The sequence below is a fragment of the Sus scrofa genome, chromosome 1 (genome assembly GCF_000003025.6).
Source record: "Sus scrofa isolate TJ Tabasco breed Duroc chromosome 1, Sscrofa11.1, whole genome shotgun sequence".
Classification (NCBI taxonomy): domain Eukaryota; kingdom Metazoa; phylum Chordata; class Mammalia; order Artiodactyla; family Suidae; genus Sus; species Sus scrofa.
The window spans coordinates 82161083-82181816 of NC_010443.5; the positions used below are offsets into that span (position 1 = coordinate 82161083).

At 38.6% G+C, this 20734-nt stretch overlaps 1 protein-coding gene across 2 annotated transcripts; it reads left to right on the plus strand.

Annotated features, from left to right (window-relative positions):
- Positions 289-19243, plus strand: RWDD1 (RWD domain containing 1). 2 transcript variants are annotated; one of them, XM_005659401.3, is made up of 8 exons: positions 667-899; positions 2111-2236; positions 8546-8611; positions 11075-11205; positions 14883-15026; positions 15938-16070; positions 16570-16632; positions 18934-19243. In XM_005659401.3, the coding sequence occupies exons 5-8, from the start codon at positions 14901-14903 to the stop codon at positions 19053-19055; spliced, it is 444 nt and encodes a 147-aa protein (XP_005659458.1). In that variant the 5' UTR covers positions 667-899; positions 2111-2236; positions 8546-8611; positions 11075-11205; positions 14883-14900; the 3' UTR covers positions 19056-19243. The 2 variants fall into 2 exon arrangements, with proteins under 2 accessions (XP_001928555.1, XP_005659458.1); XM_001928520.6 differs by lacking the exon at positions 2111-2236 and having other exon boundaries at positions 289-899; positions 18934-19232.

Below are 20734 nucleotides of genomic sequence, written 5' to 3' on the forward strand. Positions count from 1 at the left end.
TTGCTTACCAAAACTGTTAAAGAAACTTAAACACCCATTTCTTCAATTCACAGAAATATGCTATCAGACATATTTGGATCTATATTAAGCCGAGTTCATTTTACAAATTCAAAAGCGAAGCCTAGAGATCTGAATCTAGAACTAAGGTCTACGGACTTTGAGTTGATTTCTCCCCAGATTCTCTGAGGCTATTCAGCCCGATCCAGTACTAGAACTTCTGCTCTTCTGCCCACACTCCCATGGGACGTCAAGAACTTGAAGGTTCGAGAACCGTACAAATCACCTAGGACCCGTCACTAGCCAGCACTAAGACGCGAATCTGTCCCGTCGGTCTCCGCTACCAGGTCACAACCCGGAAACCGGAAACAAATTTGGCGGGGGGCCCAAACGTGCCGACCCTGGCTACCCAATGCGCCCCCGGCACGCCGGGCCGGCCTCAAGCCCAGATACATCGAGCGAAGTGCTATGTTTGTTGAGGGGCTTCTCAGGCTCAGGCCCTGCAAAGCCCAGGAACCAATTCTTAGGTGTCCGTGGCAAATGCCAGACCAGACGCCAATCCTATCCCAGCAAATCCCGACCGGGCGTGGGTCAGGCAGCCCAGCAGCCAGGCCTAACGAGTCGAACGCGGAACTAGGGAGCAGCCGGAGGCCCCTTCGGGGAGGTTGCTCAGCAGGCCTAGCCTGGCTTTGGACCCCAGGCCTTCCAGACGGGGACTCTGCGCCTGCGCCCGCCGGGGCGCTGCCTGCTCTCCCGGCGCGGCCGCGGTACCGGCTGCAGCGCGCCGCCTGGGTGTCTGGGTGATCCATGGGCTGCAGCGAGGGCCGCGATGACAGATTACGGCGAGGAGCAGCGCAACGAGCTGGAGGCTCTGGAGTCCATCTATCCTGACTCCTTCACAGGTGACTTCCGCGGCCGCGGGCCTGCAACTACCTGGCTGTGGAGTGGGACGGGCCGCAGCCTCCACGGCCTTCGGCATCCCGGGCCAGGATGGAGAAGGGAACAGCGAGGCCGCGTGGCCTCCTCGCCCACCACTTTCCTCTAGTTCTCGCGAAGTGTGTACAAGCATTTACTAGCGACTCTATGGCTGTTTCCCCCTCTCCGCTAGTTCCCTGAAATCTCAAAGTCCGGGCGAGGCTGGCGAGGTACCTGGAGTTTCAGGCAGGCCTGGGATTCAGTCGGGGGCGCTTTGGTTTTTGTGTCACTTAGCAGCCAGGGATTTAGTAAAACGAACGTGGATATTTCAAGTGGGAGGAATCTTTCCAGAGCCGCAGAAGTGTCAGCTTTCACATTTTCTCCTTTATTCAGGTAGAAGCTGTTTTTCCTAAGATGGTGTTTTAAAGTTTGTGAGTTCTCAAAGTTACCCAGAATCAGTTTTGAGAGTAGCGCGGTCCCTGAAGTTCGTTGTTTTTCTTTTCTTTCTTTAAAAAAAAATTTTTTTTCTTATTAACATTCTGACATTTTGCCCAATGCCCAAATGAATGAGGGGGCCCAAATTTCAGTTCCGTGAGATCACAGGTAACTGAACTAATAGTAGGGTACCAAACATCATCTAGCCTGGCTTCCTCTTGCTAGAAGCAAAGTAATGGAAGCTCAGGAAAGGTTAAATGCCTTGCTCTGGGTTGGCTAGCAAGTTAGTGTCAGGACTGGTAGTAAGAGTTAGGGCTGGGACTTGGGATCCAGCTGCAGCTGGGATAAGGGGGAGTGGAAGATTACTTGGTAAGTCAGGCTAACATAAGATATTATTGAGAAGTTCATTAAATATATTTTAAAGGAAGGGCATTCTTCTGTATTAAGCCATCCTTCAGATGATTCTGAAAATGCTGCAAGATAACCATTATCATTATCGTTTCTCTCACTTTTACACTCAGTTTTTGAGAGGTGATCTGATAAAGCCAGTATGAGAGAGTATAGCCTAGGTTTGTGAGGGTTATGTTCCCTATCCCTTCCTTTGAGTGTTGTCCATCACTGATTGTCAGAATTTAGAGTGTAAGGTAGGTTAACTCATAAACTCCAACCCCTCACCCTTTTCATTGCTTAGCTTAGTTTTCTTAGTTCTACGCTTTGATCACTGCTTGCAATGGTAGCAAATTTTGTTCTGCTTTGCCAACAGGCAGATGTCTCTCAGCTCTCCCTGTATAGCTCGTCCTGTTCATGTTCTCTCTCACCAGCAATACAGCTGTGCTGTGAGGATGTTAAGGGGATGAGTGAAGAGGGGTTTGAGAGTGTCATTAACTGGGTGAGTGTGTATGGAGTATGGCTCCCTTCTCTCTCCTTGCTTATATATCAATGTCTAAATAAAATAGAATATAGGGTCACTCGTTGGATGTATTCTTAATCATGACATTTGGTCATTTCTAGTACATTGGTGATATAACAGCCATGAACACAGTGTGGTCCAGAGTTAAGAAAGCATAAGATGTGCTCTTTTTGTTTCTTTAGACATAAGGTATCACTCATTAAAGATGTGCATGTAAGCATTTATGAAAGTGACACAGTTTTAACCCTAAAATAATCAGATGGTTCTTTCAAATTGTACTAGTCTCTGATATAGTTCAGTATGTGAAATTCTTGTCAGATGCAGAAGTGCTTGAGGATTCTGAGCCAGGTTAATAAAAGACACCCTGTGAATCTTTGATGCATCAAGTATTCTGCAGTATCAGCCAAGCCCATCTGTCTCTAATTCCTATTAGCATTCCTACAATTGCAGAAAATAAACTAAAATGAGATGTCTTGGTTTGTAGTTCTTTAGGAACTTTGTCTCACTCATGATCAAGTTTTTAATGAAACCTCAAGGAAAAGCAGAGGACTTTGGAATCATGTATTTCCAAGTTTGGTCTTTTGAAATCTTGAGGATTTGCAAGGTTTACAGTTTTACAACCGTCCTTTGTGTTGCCTACTTCATGTTTTAACATTTTCATATCAGGTTTGAGAAAGAGAGCTTACTTGTGTCATTTTGCCAAGGAATGTTAATTGGTAGTTTTCTGATCTCATTTTAAATCACATTTAATATTAGATCTGGTAAATGGTCAATGCTGTTGTTGAAGGAAATATACTTTTTTTTTTTTTTTTTTTAATAAACAGCTGAGTTCAGAGAAAGCTTTGTTAAGGATATCGTGATCTCCTTGTGGATGCCGAAGAGGCACAATTCAACTGGCCATAGTCCTAGGCACATAGACCTAACCTGACTCTAGAATTGATTGCTTGACCATTCGCAGAGAATGTTTGGCCCAATGTTGCATTTGCTGTGAATTGTAACAAAATCATAATATAGTTTCTTCTTTTTTTCCTATTTTGTAGCTTGATTATACATTGATCCAACCCTCCTAACAAGGAGTCTTTCCAAAATATAACTGGGGCTCTCCTGATACCACATTCTCCTTCGATAGTTCTTCACTTGACAAGGTCCTGCTAAGACAGTTCAATTTGGTTATTCTCATTTCTGTATCAAAGTCTCTGGCTATTTTGAAACAAATTGGTTGGCCTCAGGCTAACCGAAAGTCAAGATTCCCTTAATTCTGTTTGGTCTTACATAATTCTGTATTTGTGTATGTCAGTACCTCTAAGTAGCAGTCATGAACTTAACCACTATAACAGCCTCTTAGAAGGGGGGCAGAAGTCATCCTGTGAGAGCAATTTTTCTAGGACACACACTCTGTAAGGCTCAGAGGGACTTATTTTAATAAGAGCTGATCTGGTTCTTTGTGAAAACCTTCAGGTCATTTGTGTGTCCCTTTAGTGTGACTTCCAGCTACTACTTCCATTTTCTCTGCTCTTGACAAAATCCTTAATTCTGTAGTTTACCATTGTCAGCCCCCATATCACCTAACACTTTTCCTGCCCCTCTAATTCCTTCCACAATGCCCAATAACCTTACTCGTTTTCTCAAAAGTATTTTGATCAACTCACAATGGTGAAAGTCTGGTGTCTTTAGTGAAACCTAATCTTTCCTCTACTTGCCCCAGCTTCCAGTAATACACTGGAGTAGGATTATTGCTGGATGAGAATTAAGGAATAATGATCTTTGCAAGTCCAATTAAGTAAGTTTCCCATTCTTATTTTAGTAACCTCCAAGTTTTGGAATATTACATCTTTTTTTTTTTTTTTTTTAAATTAGGTTCAGCTATGATAGACACCCCCCCCCAAATAACTAGTTTTAAAAAGGTAAAAGTTTATTGCTCTTGCACATAAATGACAGTTGTGTAGCTCAAGAGTCCAGGAATTCCTCTGGGATCCAGGCTGCTTCTTAGTTCGTTCTTTGTCATCCCTAAGTTGTAGTCTCCCCATTATGTTGAAGATGCCAGCATTCCTTTTCCTGAAAACAGATAGATCCTGGAATGAAAAAAGAAAAGGGGAAAAGGAAAAGGAGTTTCTCAAGGAAATTTCCTCAAAACCATCAAAGGTCTTATTTCCTTCCATCTCATTAACTGGAACTCAGCCATTTGGTGGGACCTGATTTGCTGGGAAAAATAGGCTTTATTCTGGGTGGGCAGTTGACTCAGTTAAAAATGGTAGAACTGGAAGAGGGGGAGAGCAGATATTGGGGAATATCATTAGTGTTCTCCAGTATCTGTTTTTGTTTGTTCTTGGTTCCCAGTTTTTTTCTCTGTAATGGCAGTTTTTGGTATGTTAGTGGTATCAGCTCCTTGGAAAAATCGTATAACCTCTCCAAGTCTCAGTTTCCCTAGTTATTTAATAAGGGATAATGTAAGTGTAAATACTTTATAACTGTCAAACAAATATAAGGTACTCTTTACTAGAACTGTACCATCTTAGTTGTTGATTCTTCTAATAACATGGCTTCATAACTCCTGTCTTTACCAACCAGCAGTTTTGATTTCCATTTCTTGCAGCTGCCTGGGGCCTTAGCCACACCTTGGAAACATCGTCTTTAAACTTGTGGCCTCTGAAATCCCTCTTTCTGTCCATACAGTTCTTACATTTGCATGCGTTCCATCAAGAATTCTCCTAGGTTAATAGTTTATCAGCTTCTTTCTTGTTCATCTTGCCTCTCTGTTTCATCTGGCTCCTCTGGCTCCCAGGGTCAGGCAGTTCATTGATGTTCTTGCTAGCATTCCCATGTCCTCATTTTCCACATAGTTTCCTCATTTACCAGATATTTACTGTGTGTGATGCTAGAAGCTGTCTCCTGGGAAACAGCCCAGTGTGGTAATTCTTTCAGGGACGTGTATATAGAAAGCAGCCACAGCAAAGGGAGAGGAGACGGTCTGCCTTGTTTTAGAGAGCTGAGGGGTGATGAGGAATTATGTGAATGAGGTTGCAGGAAGGGGCACATGTGCAGAAGCATGACTCTGAGAGAAAAACGTGTTTAGAGGACAAGTAGCTGGGTGCGCCTAGAATATAAAGCAAGAAGTGAGAGTCATGGAAAATGAGGCCTGACCAGTAAGCAGGTGCCGCATCACAAAGGATCTTGTTAGGGATTTAGATCTGATTCTACAGGCCAAGCTCACTCCTCGGGACCCCCACCCCCAGCCTCACAGGCAGAGGGCACATTTTAGACACTCCCACGTCAGACCTGGATCTTGGCACTTAGGGGGCCTCACAGATAAAACAGGCTTCTCTTAAGTTTGTCTTTACCTAACCTGGCTGCTGCTTTTCTTTTAATCTCTGGAACTCCTCCTCCTCTTACTTTTGTTCTCCAAATTTGGGATTCTGTACACAGTTGATATCGGCCCTTATTTCTCGCTCTCTGTTCTCTCTGGAGATTTCATGGAGTTGAATGGCTTTAGCTAGCCACCTCTCTGTGGATGATCCCTAATTAAATTCAGGCCCAGTTCTCTTTAGCTCCATTTGCCCATTTCTGATTACATACTTGATGCCTCCAACTGAAGGTACCCTGTGTCCTTCGAGTACATCTGGTTTTTCTTTTCTGTTTCTTGTTTTCGTTACTGGCACCGCCTGCAAACTCACGTTGTCATCCATCACCATCTTAGATTTCTCCCTGATCCCTCCTATTCCCTTTGCTACCACCCTCGTTCAGAATCTCATTAACTTTGCTGAGATAATTCCGGTAGATATCTAGTTCCATCCTGTCTCTAGTCTTATTTTTCTCCTTCCATTTTATGCACTGTTGCTAGATTTATCTTCTATGTTTAGAAACAGAATTCTGACCTTATTACTACTGCTAAAAAAAGCTATTACTGTCCACAGTAAACTTTCAACTGTGTTTAACTTGTTTTTTTCACATATACATCCACCACTGGAATAATTTCTAATTCCTTGCATATTCCTTAAGCTTTCCCACTGTTATAACCTTGCTGTCATGTTGCTCTAAGCTCCATTCCTTTTCTCCATCTCTATTTACCAATATGCCTTAATTCTCAGTCTAGCTCAAGTGATTTTCCTGGGATTTCTCAGCTGGGAAAAAAATTTTATTTTCTTTTTAAATGAAACTCTTTACAGTTTATTCAGTTCTACCAGTTACTAGCTGTATAGCTTTGGGCACATTTTTGAAAAGCTCTTTTATCTCAGTTCCTACATCTACAAAATTGGGATGATACTATATTTAATTGATTCTAAGAGGTATTTTTATATTTTAATATCTCTGAAATATGAATTTGTCTTATACTTGATTATATATCATAGTTCAATTGGCACTTTTTTCTTTCTTAGTGGTATATAAGGTAGGGTGTATCACATACTTCATGGTTTCTTAAATTTGGTGAAATACGCTAACAGTATAAAATCATGGTTTTGGTGTGAGAAAGGAACTTTGTATAAATGCATACAACAGCACAGGTGCAAAGTAAGGCTCAATAAATGTTAGCTGTTTTTATTGGGTAACCCCTAACTTACAGCCTATGGAGCCAGAGAAAATGATAGTAAGTTGGAGTGTCATTGGGTTGATCCTTTATTTCTGTAGTTGCAGTGTTTACATTTCATGATATGTAAGCTAAAGTTAGTCATGGAAAAAAAATGGGAATGAAACACATCAGATATATTTACACACATTTGTTAGAAAAAAGGTAGAGCTTTATTATAATTACCTTTTAGGGATTTTTCAGTGTAGGCTGTACTCCCTGAGGCCAATTAAAATAGGAGTCCAGTGAACCTTTTATCTTCTGTTCTATTATTCATGGATGTTCATCATTGCTTCGAGTTCTTTTAAACTTCAATTAAAATGAGGGCATATGTCTTGATAATTTTATTGATAATATTTATGCAGACTTAAGTCCTTGAGTAGAAAAAGCTTAGTAGTTTCCATGGTGAATTCTTCAGAGATCCCTTTGCCCTTTCATTTTAGACAGAGACTGCTGAGCGGCTACCAACCTGGATGCCTCCTGGTGCCTCCTGGGCCTGGGTTGAAGCAGACTTTTCTCGTGGGCTCAGCAGCCATCACTAGTGGCTTGAATTTTGCTTGTTTACTCTTAATGGTTCTGAATATGAGTTTTCTGATTACTGTCTTTCTCTTTTCATTCTATTAGTTTAACTCATTCATTGAGCCAAAATTTATTGAGTTTTTAGATGCTTCTAGGCACTGATCTAGGGGTTTTAAGAGTTTTTACAGTATTCTTGTGGGGAAATAGATCATAAACAGACTTAGTGTCAGGTAGACATCAGGCTGTGAAATGGTATACAGAGCTTTCTTATTTATATAAATGTTGATTTACATGTCTTGCTTAACAAATTGGGAGCAATTTGATGTGTGGATTCATGGATAATTTTGTAATTCTTTGGAAGATGATAGAGGCTCAATAATTTGTGAAGGAATAATCTTTGGTTCTAGAGATGATATGGAAGAAAGAGATAGCTGGAAGAAACAAACTCTAAAACCTTAAAATTTATTGTTTGTCATGGAGATTCTGAATTGTACCTCAGAATCTGTAAGTACTATAAGTGTAAAATTAGTGATGATATGGAGTTCCTTTTGTGGCTTAGCAGTAACGAACCCAATTAGTGTCCATGAGGATGTGGGTTCAATCCTTGGCCTCGCTCAGTGGGTTAGGGATCTGGTGATGCTGTGATCTGTGGTGTAAGTCACATAGCCAGCTTGGATCCTGAGTTGCTGTGGCTGTGGTGTAGGCTGGCAGCTGCAGCTCCGATTTGACCCCTAGCCTGGGAACTTCCATATGCCGCAGGTGCAGCCATAAAAAAGCAAAAAAAAAAAAAAAAAAGCAGCAAAAAAAACTTGGTGATAATACTGAGTATTTACGAGTGGGTAGTTTCTGATGAGAAACATCAAACTTTTATTTTTGCGATTTTATTTGAAATGTTTTAGAATGTAATTTTCCAAGTATAGGTGGAAATTTTGAATTAAAAAGTAAATTACTTATTAAATTGATTTGATAAAACTCCAGGAGGGTATCATAGGTATTTTTTTCCCATATTAAAAAAAACCCTAGGTTTAAGTAGAAATTGGTGGGTGTTTTATCATTTGAATTGTTCCATTCAGTCTGTATATGTGGAAATGGACATACAGGCTAGGGATCAGTTTCTAGGACTAAATATCGATATTTTGCTAATAAGGAAAAGCATCTGCCTTAGGAAGCGTTTTAATAACTTAACCTCTGTGTATATTTTCTTACAGTATTATCAGAAAATCCACCCAGCTTCACCATTACTGTGACATCTGAGGCTGGAGAAAATGATGAAAGTAAGTCTAATAAAAAATACTCTTAAGTTTTTCTAAACCTCTTTCTCAGGAATGTCATTCATTCTGCAGCCATTGTGCTGAGCATTGCACGTCGGAGGTGCTAAGAATCTAGTATGAATGTTACGTGTTTCTAGTCAGTACTCATTATGTAATAATGACTTCTAGAGATATAGAGAAGTCAGTGAGATGTATTCTGACACCGTAAGCTAAATTTTTCAAGGTAAAACAGAAACATTAACAATACAACAGATTGAGAAAGGTAGGAAATTTTTATCTAAAACAAGACTGCATGCACATATAATTTAGTGGTTGTGTGGTTTTCCATGACATACCATGAACTTTTTCTTCTTTGGATATTTAGATTGTTTACTAGACATTTGTAGTTATAAATTGGGCTAGATAAATAACCTATCTGCATATTTTCCCCTCTCATTAGGATGGATATTGAACTGTTATTTAAATATGTATCTGTCCTTCTCTTTAGGTTGGATATTGCACTATTATTTAAATATGTATATACATAAGACAAGATAAAAACTGGTATTATACAACTGTAGAGCTAAGATGAATATACAAATTGAAACAAAGCAGCTATAAAACTAATAAAATTTAATTAAATTTGGCACATGGGCAAGTGTCTTAAGTCCATTTCCAATTTTAATCCAATTCAGTTAATATTGTAATTTGATAAAAATCATTATATAAGTTAGTGTTAATAACCCGAAGGATTTTTTTCTCCTGTTAAGACAGTCACCTAAGGGGTTCCCATCGTGGCGCAGCAGAAATGAATCTGACTAGGAACCATGAGTTTGCAGGTTCGATCCCTGGCCTTGCTCAGTGGGCTAAGGATCTGGTGTTGCTATGAACTGTGGTGTAGGTCGCAGATGCGGCTCAGATCCTACGTTGCTGTGGCTGTGGTGTAGGCCAGCAGTTGTAGCTCCAATTAGACCCCTAGCCTGGGAACCTCCCTATGCCACAGGTGTGGCCCTAAAAAGACAAGACTGAAAAAAAAAAAAAGACAGTCAACTAAAATTCTGTCATGAGTACTCAGTTAGTAATACCAATTTTAGTAGTCACTTGGTAACTCTAAACCTGTCCTGTAGAACTGAAAATGAGGTTAAAATATTACTGAAATCTGAATTTAAAAGATATTAGGTACAGCGTTATTTATGTACATTTATATAGATAGTATTTGTTTATAGATTTTATATATAAAGTCTCAATTACAACAAGAGCACCCTTTTATATTTTGTTTAAAATATGAATATATGTATAGAAAGATAAAGCATCCTGTAGTAATACTTTTAAGATACTTTAAATATTCCAAAATGGTAACAGTGTTCTCTTCCCGAGGATTATTGTTGATTTTGTCTTTCTCTACTGTTTTCCTAAATTCTATAGTAAGTGTCCATTACATCGTCTAGTAGAATCAATCAATACAAAAATTTCTTGTTCTAGCAATAAAATTGGAAACATGTTCATTAAAAAAGAAAAAATGCCAAAAGATGCTGTGTATTTCTTACTGACCTAACACTCAATCTTTTTTGTATCTAGGGACTCATAAAATTATTTATTGATATCATATACAAAAATTAAAACAAAATATCAAGCATAACATTTTGAGGTACTTTTTTCCATTCCCATGGAGAGAAATCTAGATTTTAATCAACATCATCAAAATCAGGAGGCTTTAATAATTAAAATGTCTGTTACAGGAAAGGCAAAATCTAGACAAATGATCATCATGAGTATTAAATTTTAACAGGAAATGTTTAGCACTACTGCTTAGTTGCAGATTGCCTGGCAAATTGAGAATTCATCAGGCTTAATAACAGAAAGAAATTTTGTGCTAGCGTGCCTGTAAGAATCGCACACCTATGTAAGTGTCAGCTCTGAATCGGCATAGGCCAAAGACTGGGAAGCACACATGCAAGGGTTGGGTTGAATGTTTTTTGGACAACCTCTCCTACTGTCCAGTTTACGACCGTGTCCTTTAGCAGATCACTTAAGCAGTGCCTTGCTGGCCTTGTGAAGATAGAAATATGGACTCCAGGGCAAAAGCCAGATCTTCTGGTAGAGGCCTGAAAATGGGCCTAAGGTCATGCTTTTTCTGTGTGTTATATTTAGTGCCTTTTGTTCATCTTCTGGAGAGTTTTTAAAAGAATATCATCCTCTCTGACATGTAATATGGTAAAATACTCAAAGTAGTAATGTACTTCACGTGTTAGAATTCATCTTTGGTACTCCTGTGGTTTGTTTTCATTTATCGTTGTGGTACATGTTGTTTGTATTAGTGATTATCTATTTGGTCTCATAGTAACCTTGTTTTTCATTGTAGGAAAATCTGTTGTGCTACTTTTCATTGACATATTTTAAATTAATTACTGATTCAGCAAAGTTACTGATCTCTGTAATTGACGTTTTAAGGTATTCATAATCAAAACTCTTATGTTGTATTTTTAGCTGTCCAGACTACTCTCAAGTTTACATACAGTGAAAAATATCCAGATGAAGCCCCCCTTTATGAAATATTCTCCCAGTTAAATCTAGAAGATAATGATGTCTCAGACATTTTAAAATTATTAGCATTACAGGTAAGGAAATAACATTTTGTAATGGCATTATTTTTTTGGCCTTAAAATATTATACAAATGTGCTATTTTGTATTAATTTTAAGAGTCCAAATGTGCTATTAAATATGTATAACTAGTGTATTGAACAAGCAGAGTCCAAATGTGCTATTAAATATGTATAACTAGTGTATTGAACAAGCAGAACTCATGGTGAGTATGTGTGTGTATTCACAAAGCAAAGCCCACTGTGCTTTTAAAATATGAGTAAGATAAGTTTTTCCTATACTCATGTTTGAAACTCAGTCAGCCCTGAGACTTTTATTTTCTATTTTTTGTCTTTTTTTTCCCTAGGGCTGCACCCATGGTGTATGGAGGTTCCCAGGCTAGGGGTCCAGTCAGAGCTGTAGCTGCCGGTCTACACAGCAGTGCGGGATCTGAGCTGCATCTCTGACCTACACCACAGCTCATGACAATGCAGGTTCCTTAACCCACTGAGTCAGGGATCCAACCCACAACCTCATGGTTCCTAGTTGGATTCGTTAACCACTGAGCCATGGCAGGAACTCCAGCCCTGAGACTTTTAGGTGATAAAAGTCCGTTCAGGGTTACACTAAGTCATAGATACAGTTTCAGTTTGGTTCTCAGAATGTGTAATCCCATGTGCAGTTAAAAATTCAACTTCAAAGAAAATTAAAACTCTTTGCCACTTCTGACGTGTTGCAGGCTAGCTGCCTGTAGTCTGGTAGGAGGAGTGGTGATTCATTATTATTTGCCTTTCCTATATCTCCTTCTAAGCTTACAGATAGCAACAATGGTTTATGACCCTTCAAGAGGGGATGTTGTATGGAATTAAAAATGGGTATTGGAAAGTTCTTCCCTGGCTAGTTCTGAGATAGGAATGAGCTGCTCACAGTCTGGGAGTGGCAGATATTTAAAGCTCACTCCTGCTTGAATAGAGAGTTTTTATGGGCTCTTTAGACTAGGGAGTAGGAAGAGCAAGTAAAATCTTACTCCACCATCTTAAAAGCAGAGGTCCTAGTTTTGTTTTTCTAAGAACAACTGGTAGAAAACGTGTCTTCACTTTATATGTGACTTGTAGATTTCAAGGATTGTTGATGCTCTGAATACCGATATCTGGAGCTGTTAGAGAATGAAGAATGAAAGAAGATACAGCAAATATTAATGTATGTTGATCCTGGACTCTGTTCACTCTTAAATCCAGTATCAAATTATATTAATTCCATATCATTTGGTTTAACATTCTTCATTTAAAAACATTGCAGAGAGCCTGCGACAATAAAATATACTATATTTAGTCAGTCATGTGTTAAGGAAGTTATTTGATCTGAGTGATTTTTTTATATGCATTTTATATTTTATTTATACTCAAACTCTTTTCTTTCAAAAAGGAAGTTTTGATTTCTTTTTGATACTTACCTGAGATCAGATGTTTTGAGGGAACATTTATATTTTTTCTCTAAAAATTGTTATATGATTTTTAGTTTTCAAAATAATGAATTTAGAGTTCCTATTGTAGCTCAGAAGGTTAAGGACCTAAAGTTGTCTGTGAGGATGTGGGTTATATCCTTGGCCTCGCTCAATGGGTTAAGGACCCAGTGTTGCCACAAGTTCTGGCGTAGGTCACAGATGTGGCTCAGATCCAGTGTTGCTGTGGCTGTAGTGTAAGCTGGTAGCTATAGCTCTGATTCGACCCCTAGCCTGGGAATATCTGTATGCCACAGGTGTGGCTGTAAAAGGGAAAATAAATAAATAAATAAATTTATATTACAAAAAACTAAGAAAATACAGAAAATTATGAAGAAGAAAATAAAGATTACTCTTATTCTCACCTGTTAACATTTTGGTGTAATATAGTTTTTACTTATATTTATAGTCTCTCTGCTCCAACCAAAGTTAGGTCATTCTATACATAGTATTTTGTAATACACTTTTTAAAAATTTATTTATGTATTTATTTTTGTCTTTTTAGGGCCGCACCCATGGCATATGGAAGTTCCCAGGCCAGGGGTCAAATTAGAGCTATAGCTGCTGGCCTGTGCCACAGCCATAATAACGCCAGGTACAAGCCCCGTCTGCAACCTATACCACAGCTCACGGCAACGCCAGATTCTTAATCCACTAAGCAAGGCTAGAAATTGAATCTGCAACCTCATGGATACTAGTCAGATTTTTTTCTGCTGAGCCATGATGGGAACTCCCAATATTCTTTTTTTTTCACATATATGTCAGCATCTTTCCATTTTAGTAAGTGTATACATGAATCGTTATTTTTGATAACTGCATGGAATTTCACAACTTAAATTTATTTCTCATTTTTACCTGATTTAATATATAATTCTTTGGGAGTTCCCGTCGTGGCGCAGTGGTTAATGAACCCGACTAGGAACCATGAGGTTGCGGGTTCAATCCCTGGCCTTGATCAGTGGGTTAAGGATCCAGCATTGCCGTGACCTGTGGTGTAGGTCGCAGACACGGCTTGGATCCTGTGTTTCTGTGGCTCCGGCATAGGCCAGCGGCTACAGTGCTGATTAGACCCCTAGCCTCGGAACCTCCATATGCCGTGGGTGCGGCCCTAGAAAATACCAAAAAAAATAAAATAAAATACATATATATATATATGTATATATGTATATTTCTTTGAACATTCTTATATATTACCTTTGTAAACCTTCAGAGCAGAGTCTCCATTGACTCCCTAGTACCTGGCACATAGTATGTACTCAAACATTTTTTTGAATAAATGAAAAGAACAAGTTATTGATAAGTATATTAGTTCAGTGTTTTCTAGAAATAGGATTGCTGGATTAAAGGGTACACATACTGGAGTTCCTGTCGTGGTTCAGTGAAAACTAATCTGATTAGCATCCATGAGGTCGCAGGTTTGATCCCTGGTCTTGCTCAGTGCATTAAGGATCCAGCGTTGCCGTGATCTGTGGTGTAGGTTGCAGATGTGGCTCGGATCTGGCGTTGCTGTGGCGTAGGCCAGAAGCTGTAACTCCAATTCAACTCCTAGCCTGGAAACTTCCATATGTTGCGAGTGTGACCCTAAAAGACCAAAAAAAAAAAAAAAAAAGATACACATATTTACTTTCAGACACACTGCCAAATTGACCTTTCCACAACAAAGGAAACCATTAAACAAAATGAAAAGACAACTTAAGGAATGGGAGAAAATAGTTGCAAAAGATGAATGGACAAGGACCTTAAAATCTTCAAAAAGCACAAACAACTCATACAACTCAACAACCAAAAAATAACCTAATGGAAGAATGGGCAGAAGACCTAAATAGGCATTTTTCTAAGGAAGGCATACAAATGGCCAGTAGGCATATGAAAAAATGCTCACCATCTCTATTAGAGAAATGCAAATCAAAACTCCAATGAGGTACCACCTCACATTGGTGAGAATGGCCATCATTAATAAGTCTACAAATAAACCCTGGAGAGGGTGTGGAGAAAAGGGTACCCTCCTACACTGTTGGTGGGAATGTAAACTGGTACAACCACTATGGAAAACAGTATAGAGATTCCTCATGAAACTAAATATTGAATTTACAGTGTAACTGAATTAATAATCATATTATAAATGTATAAGTGTAGTGATTATGCTGAAACATCTTTTTTCCCATTGGTTAGCTATTTTTATTTTTCTGAAGATTGTGTTTCTCACAACATAGGCAGAAGAAAACCTCGGTATGGTGATGATCTTTACTTTAGTGACAGCTGTGCAAGAAAAATTAAATGAAATAGTAGATCAAATAAAAACTAGAAGAGAAGAAGAAAAGAAACAAAAAGAAAAAGAAGCAGAGGAAGCTGAAAAGGTGTATTTAAAAATCCTGTTTTCTTCCATTATTCTTTAAATCTGTATTCTTTCTCTGTTTTTCTTTCTTTCTCTTCCTTTCTTTCTTTCTTTCTTTCTTTCTTTCTTTCTTTCTTTCTTTCTTTCTTTCTTTCTTTCTTTCTTTCTCTTTCCTTCCTTCCTTCCTTCCTTCCTTCCTTCCTTCCCTCCTTCCTTCCTTCTTTCCTTCCTTCCTCCCTTCCTCCCTCCCTCCCTCCCTTCCTTCCTTCCTTCCTTCCTTCCTTGTTTTTGCTTTTGGATATATCAGTAATTTTGGGGGGAAATCACCAAAATAAGTTCAAGTAAATTTTAATAAAGCTTTACTAAGTAAAGTATTAGGAAATCCCTCATTTACTTGGTGACACAGCATAGTAGTGATTAATAATCCCATTAGTTAATAAATTTCATGCAGGAAAGATTAAGAAATATAAATTATTTCACTTGCAGTATAGAGTTTAGAATTATAAAGCCCCCACCAGAGTGATTTAAATACTTATTACATGTTAAAAAAAACTTAGATTCTGCTTTTGTGATTCTGAAATCAAGTAAACAAGATAAATAATGATGTTAGTGTTATGAATTGATATGTATTTGTAACAATATTGTTAGTAGCAGCTTTCTTCTTAGTAGTGACTAGCAGTGGGCATACATACATTGCATATTATCTTTGTTTTTTGTAATGAAAATAAAAAGCAGACTTTTCCAAAATAAGTTGTCAAAACCAATGAGAGTAGTCAGTGCCGGCAGAAATCAGACTAAATATTTTAGAACCTGAAACCATTTTTCTCTGTTTTTCCTGTAAGTGGCTGTATTCATTTGTCTAGAAGATCATTAGGCTTTATTTTCTAACCGTTGTCTCCTTTATCTGATGACGTGTCTTTTTTCTTTTCTAAGCAATTATTCCATGGCACTCCTGTGACAATTGAGAATTTCTTAAGTTGGAAGGCCAAGTTTGATGCAGAACTCTTGGAAATTAAAAAGAAACGAATGAAAGAAGAAGAGCAAGCAGGAAAAAATAAATTAAGTGGTATGACCCCCTGCCGCCATATCTTGTTCTCTTTAGCCTTCTTGAATTCTCTTATAGCAAGAGGGTCACTAGGACAGGACCTTAGGAGGAAATAACGTAGGCATTTAGGACTGAAAGAGAAAACATTCACCCTGTATGATGTTTCTTCACACGTGATTATAACCGATTTTGGGGGCTTAGCCTTCATCTACATATAGTGGGTAGATCTTGAGATATAACTTCCACGGCTTTTAGGATCACAAGCCCCTTAAGAACGGTAAAATCAAACCCGTTTGTTTTCCTTGGATTCCGAGGAAGACTAGATTTTTCACTTGTTCCATTTTCATGTAAATACATTTTGTATACCGCTTAGCTACTTAGTGAGTTCAGACATTTATTGATATTCACAGAAAAACAGGTTTTCAGACTTGTTTTCTTAAATTATTATACCTTTTAAAGGGCTATCGAGAAGATGGAGGAAGATTGTGCTATTTGATTGAAGTATCTTTATTTCTTTTAGGGCGACAGCTATTTGAAACAGATCATAATCTTGACACATCTGATATCCAGTTCTTGGAAGATGGTAAGATAATATTAGAATTCCACATGTACATAATGTGTTGCTTTTAATATTAACCAATGAAAATCAGAGTGGTAACTTAATGTAAATTTTTCCTCTCAAAGCTGTAAAGAAATACATTTTGAAGAATAAATTCTAATGTTTGATCAATTTATATGTTAAACTATAGCAATGTATTTTTTTAAAGTTTTATGATAACTTGAGCAACATCAGAGATTACAATAGATAAACAATATGGTCACATTAGCCTCTAATAACTGGTAAACCAGATCAGTATGACTCGAGTGGCCTGTTTTCCTCAAATTTCTATTATCACAGATCTGTGGAAACTGTACTCCATGATCTGTCATGGAGCTATATAAAAACCTCAAACCTGGAGCTCCCAGCATGCTCTCTAACCAAAAATCTTACATTTTTTTCATACCACTCTCAGTATCTTTGGAACGTCTTGTCCCATAAGCTTTCCTTCTGTTTTTTATCCTAACCCTTACCCTCATTCAGTCTTCATCCATTCCTTATCCATCCGTCCACAAATATTTATTGCACCCATACTTACTATAAGCCAGGCATCATCCTGGCTGCTGAGGATACACCAGAGAACAAATTAGGGAAATCCTTGCCCTCATGGAGCACAGGGCTTTTGTGTATTTCTTAGACTTAGCTCCATACTCAGTCACCCCTCTGGTCGCTCTCTCGAGTCTGTGCTGCGTTATCCTCTGTTGTGCCTGTCATGCCAGCTGGGCCATCTGGCCTTTCAACCGTGTTTCTGGACTGCCTTCTGGAGAAGGTTAAGAATCACTTGTCTGCTGCTAAGACATGCTTCTTACCCTGAGTTGGGCTCTTACTGACATTTTTTTTTTTTTAATATCTTATTGCATTCTAAAATTTTTAGTCTTAACAGACAAATAAGATCCAAAACAAAAAAATGAGGTTATCCTTATCTATCCTCACTCTCATTTTAGGAGCTTTCTGTTTTGTTGAGAAATTCCAGATCCAGAAAGCTTAGTCTCATCCTTTCTTGAATTTTAAAAGTTTTCCTTTCTTTACTCATTTTTAACTCTTTTCCCCTTCTAATGGATCAAATATCTCCTTACATTCCAATAACTTAGCAAAAGCTCTCTGTTGATTATGCCTCTGAAATGCCTTTTCAGCTCTTTCCTCCTGATTTGAAAGTTTTATTATTTGTCAACTGGACTTTAGTAGTAGCTTTATAAATTATTTCCCTGCTTCAGTCTCTTCCTCTTAGTGCTCTTACCTACCTTACAGTCATCACCTCTGAGGTGGTGTTTCTAAACCCGTGTTTAATCATGTCATTTCTCTCCTTAAAATCCTCTGATGGTTCTCTGCTGTGTAGAGGTTGACCTACACAGCCCTTCAATCTAGCCTTCATTTGTATTCTCTCCAGATGTTTTTCCTCAAGAATCTTGTGTTCCAGTTAGAGATATCCAAGGTCTTCACTTTTTTCTCTGCCTTTGTATAACCTTCCCCCGGCTCCTTTGAATTACTTCCCCTGGCTCCTTTTTCTTCTTGGTGGAGTCACATTTATTGTGAAAATATTTCAGACGTCATCTGCTCTCTGAAGGCTTCACCACTTCTCCCAGGCCAAGCCAGCTATTTGTCATGGATTTAGCCAATTGGATTTTATTACTGAACTGCCCTTAGGCATGAAGCAAGACTCCTGCTCACTGAGTTAAATATCATTGAGTAGAGTCTGAGAGAGAAAGAAGGTGAACAATTTTTGGTGATTTAAGAGTACTCTGGTGTCCTAGTTTTGTGAACTACAGACACGCAGGGATACAGATGCTACATGCAAAGCCTGGGTATTGCTTCTTATAGAGCTTAGACATTTTGAATCTTGGAAAGGCATACCATTGGTTGGTTAGAGGGCAACTGGGTGAGAGTGGTGCCCAAGTTAAATTTGTCAATTAATTATAAGTATAGTCGAGCTTGAATGATGTACGTATCTCCAGAGATAAACTCCTGGTTCAGGGCTCACGGTCCATGATAATCAGCTTTGTATGACTCTTCAACTTCTAACATGCCAGATCATAAGCAATTCATTCTAGAAAGGCTTTTTTAACAGTTGGATTTTTTAGACTATGTACTGGAAGCCTGAAGTTGCTCTTAAAATAATGCGAGTGTCTGCTGACCAATATAGATCATCAATAGTATGATTTGTAGTGGTAGTTTAGGATTTGTCACTTGCACCTCAGATGCCTGTTTAGAAGTTCCTGGTGCTGCTAATATGTTGTGTCTTTTATTTCTGAGTATAAGACTGAAGATGGAGTCTTTTGTCATTTGCAGCTGGAAACAATGTGGAGGTAGATGAGTCTTTGTTCCAGGAAATGGATGACTTGGAGCTGGAGGATGATGAGGATGATCCAGACTACAATCCTGCTGACCCGGAGAGCGACTTGACCGATTAATGGACTGTCCCCTTCTGCAGAGAGGCTTGACTGCCACAGCATCTGTGGCTATGCTGAGAGGGTGTTGATGTTCCTTTCTTTTTTCTAAGAAAAAATAATTTTCAGGAGAATATTCTTCTGATAGCTTTCATCATTGAACTTAATAAACTGATCTTAAAATTTCAAATATTAATAAAATGTTTAATTCCTCTTACTGGTGGGAGGAAGGTCACATCTTTAAAATTATTTAGTGTTGGAGAGAGATCCTACCTGTAACACCAAGACTGGAAGACCGGCTGCTGCTATATGCAGGTGTGGGCTTATACACAAAGAACTGGAATAACTTGGAATTTCTATGCTGGAGAAAGTGGTGGCTTTTGGATTCTAAGGGTTGCCATTCATATAAAGTATTAGAAGACCGATATGAACATAGCATGAAACCTTCTGAAATCTGGCCTTAGTGCATGATAAATTTAAGTCCATGTTATTTATAATCAGGAAGAAATGGACTTCGGTCCTGTAGTACATTTGAATCAGAATCACCTGTGGAGTTATTAAAAAGTGTGCACTTCTATGCCTTTCTCAGTTGAGGGTAATAAACACTGAGCCTCAGTCTGATAAAACAGTGAAAGCTCATGCCAGTGATACAGGTTATTATGATGTACTCTCCTCATTAGGAACCAGGGTCCTACAGGAGTTCCTGCTGTGGTGCAATGGGATTGGCAGCATCTTGGGAGCACTAGGACACAGGTTCAATCCCCAGCCCAACACAGTGGGTTAAGGATCTGGCATTGCTGTAGCTATGGCATAGGTTGCAACTGTGGCTTGATTGGAGATCCCTGGTCTGGGAACTCCATATGCTGTGGAGAGGCTGAAAAAGAAAACAGAAGCCACTGTCCTATATCTAGCAAGTCTATCAGCTGTAATGTTCTCGACTTTTCTAATTAACCAGCTTAAAGTACTCTGAAGTCATGGGATTATACACTGCGAGAGAGTGTACATCCACATCCATGCATGTATAAGATCTTCATAATAATTTGGAATGACTGACCAGGTAGTCATTTGGGCACCAGGTAGGAGGGCAGGCTTCACCACGTTACCAGTCAGTTTAGTTGTGGAAGATCAAATTTTAATTCCAGTAGGAAATCACCTGTGCTATTGCAAATAGCTGCCTCCATTCACAAATGCATATACTGTATACTCGCAAACACAGCTATCTCAAGCCCATGTTACTGTTGGAGTCAGACCTCATGATTAAAATGAAATTAACACAAAACTATCATTGAAGAATTTAATACTTCTGACCTGCTTGCCTTGATCCCAAACAACAAAAAGGAATAGCAGTGATCAGTATTTCTATGCAGAGTCCAAGGCTTTGTCAAGTGAGATTTTGCTTTTCCTAAGGAGAAGTGCTTTCTGCAGTTGATCAGCAGTTGCATAAAAACTTGAAAGAGTGAATGTATCAAGTAAGGTTAAAGAAAAGCAGGGGTGAGCAATGTAGTGCTGAGATCAATGAAGAGCTGACCTTGAAGGATAAGAATGATTCTGCTTGCCTCTCACATGATGTTTTAGAGTCTAAATTTTATACGTTTTCTGCAGGTATTGAATCCACCTATGTTATTTCACAATATAGGCAGAAACTAATGAAGTGGAAATGAAGACAACTTGGTTAGTTCTAATGATGCTCCCAAATATTCCTA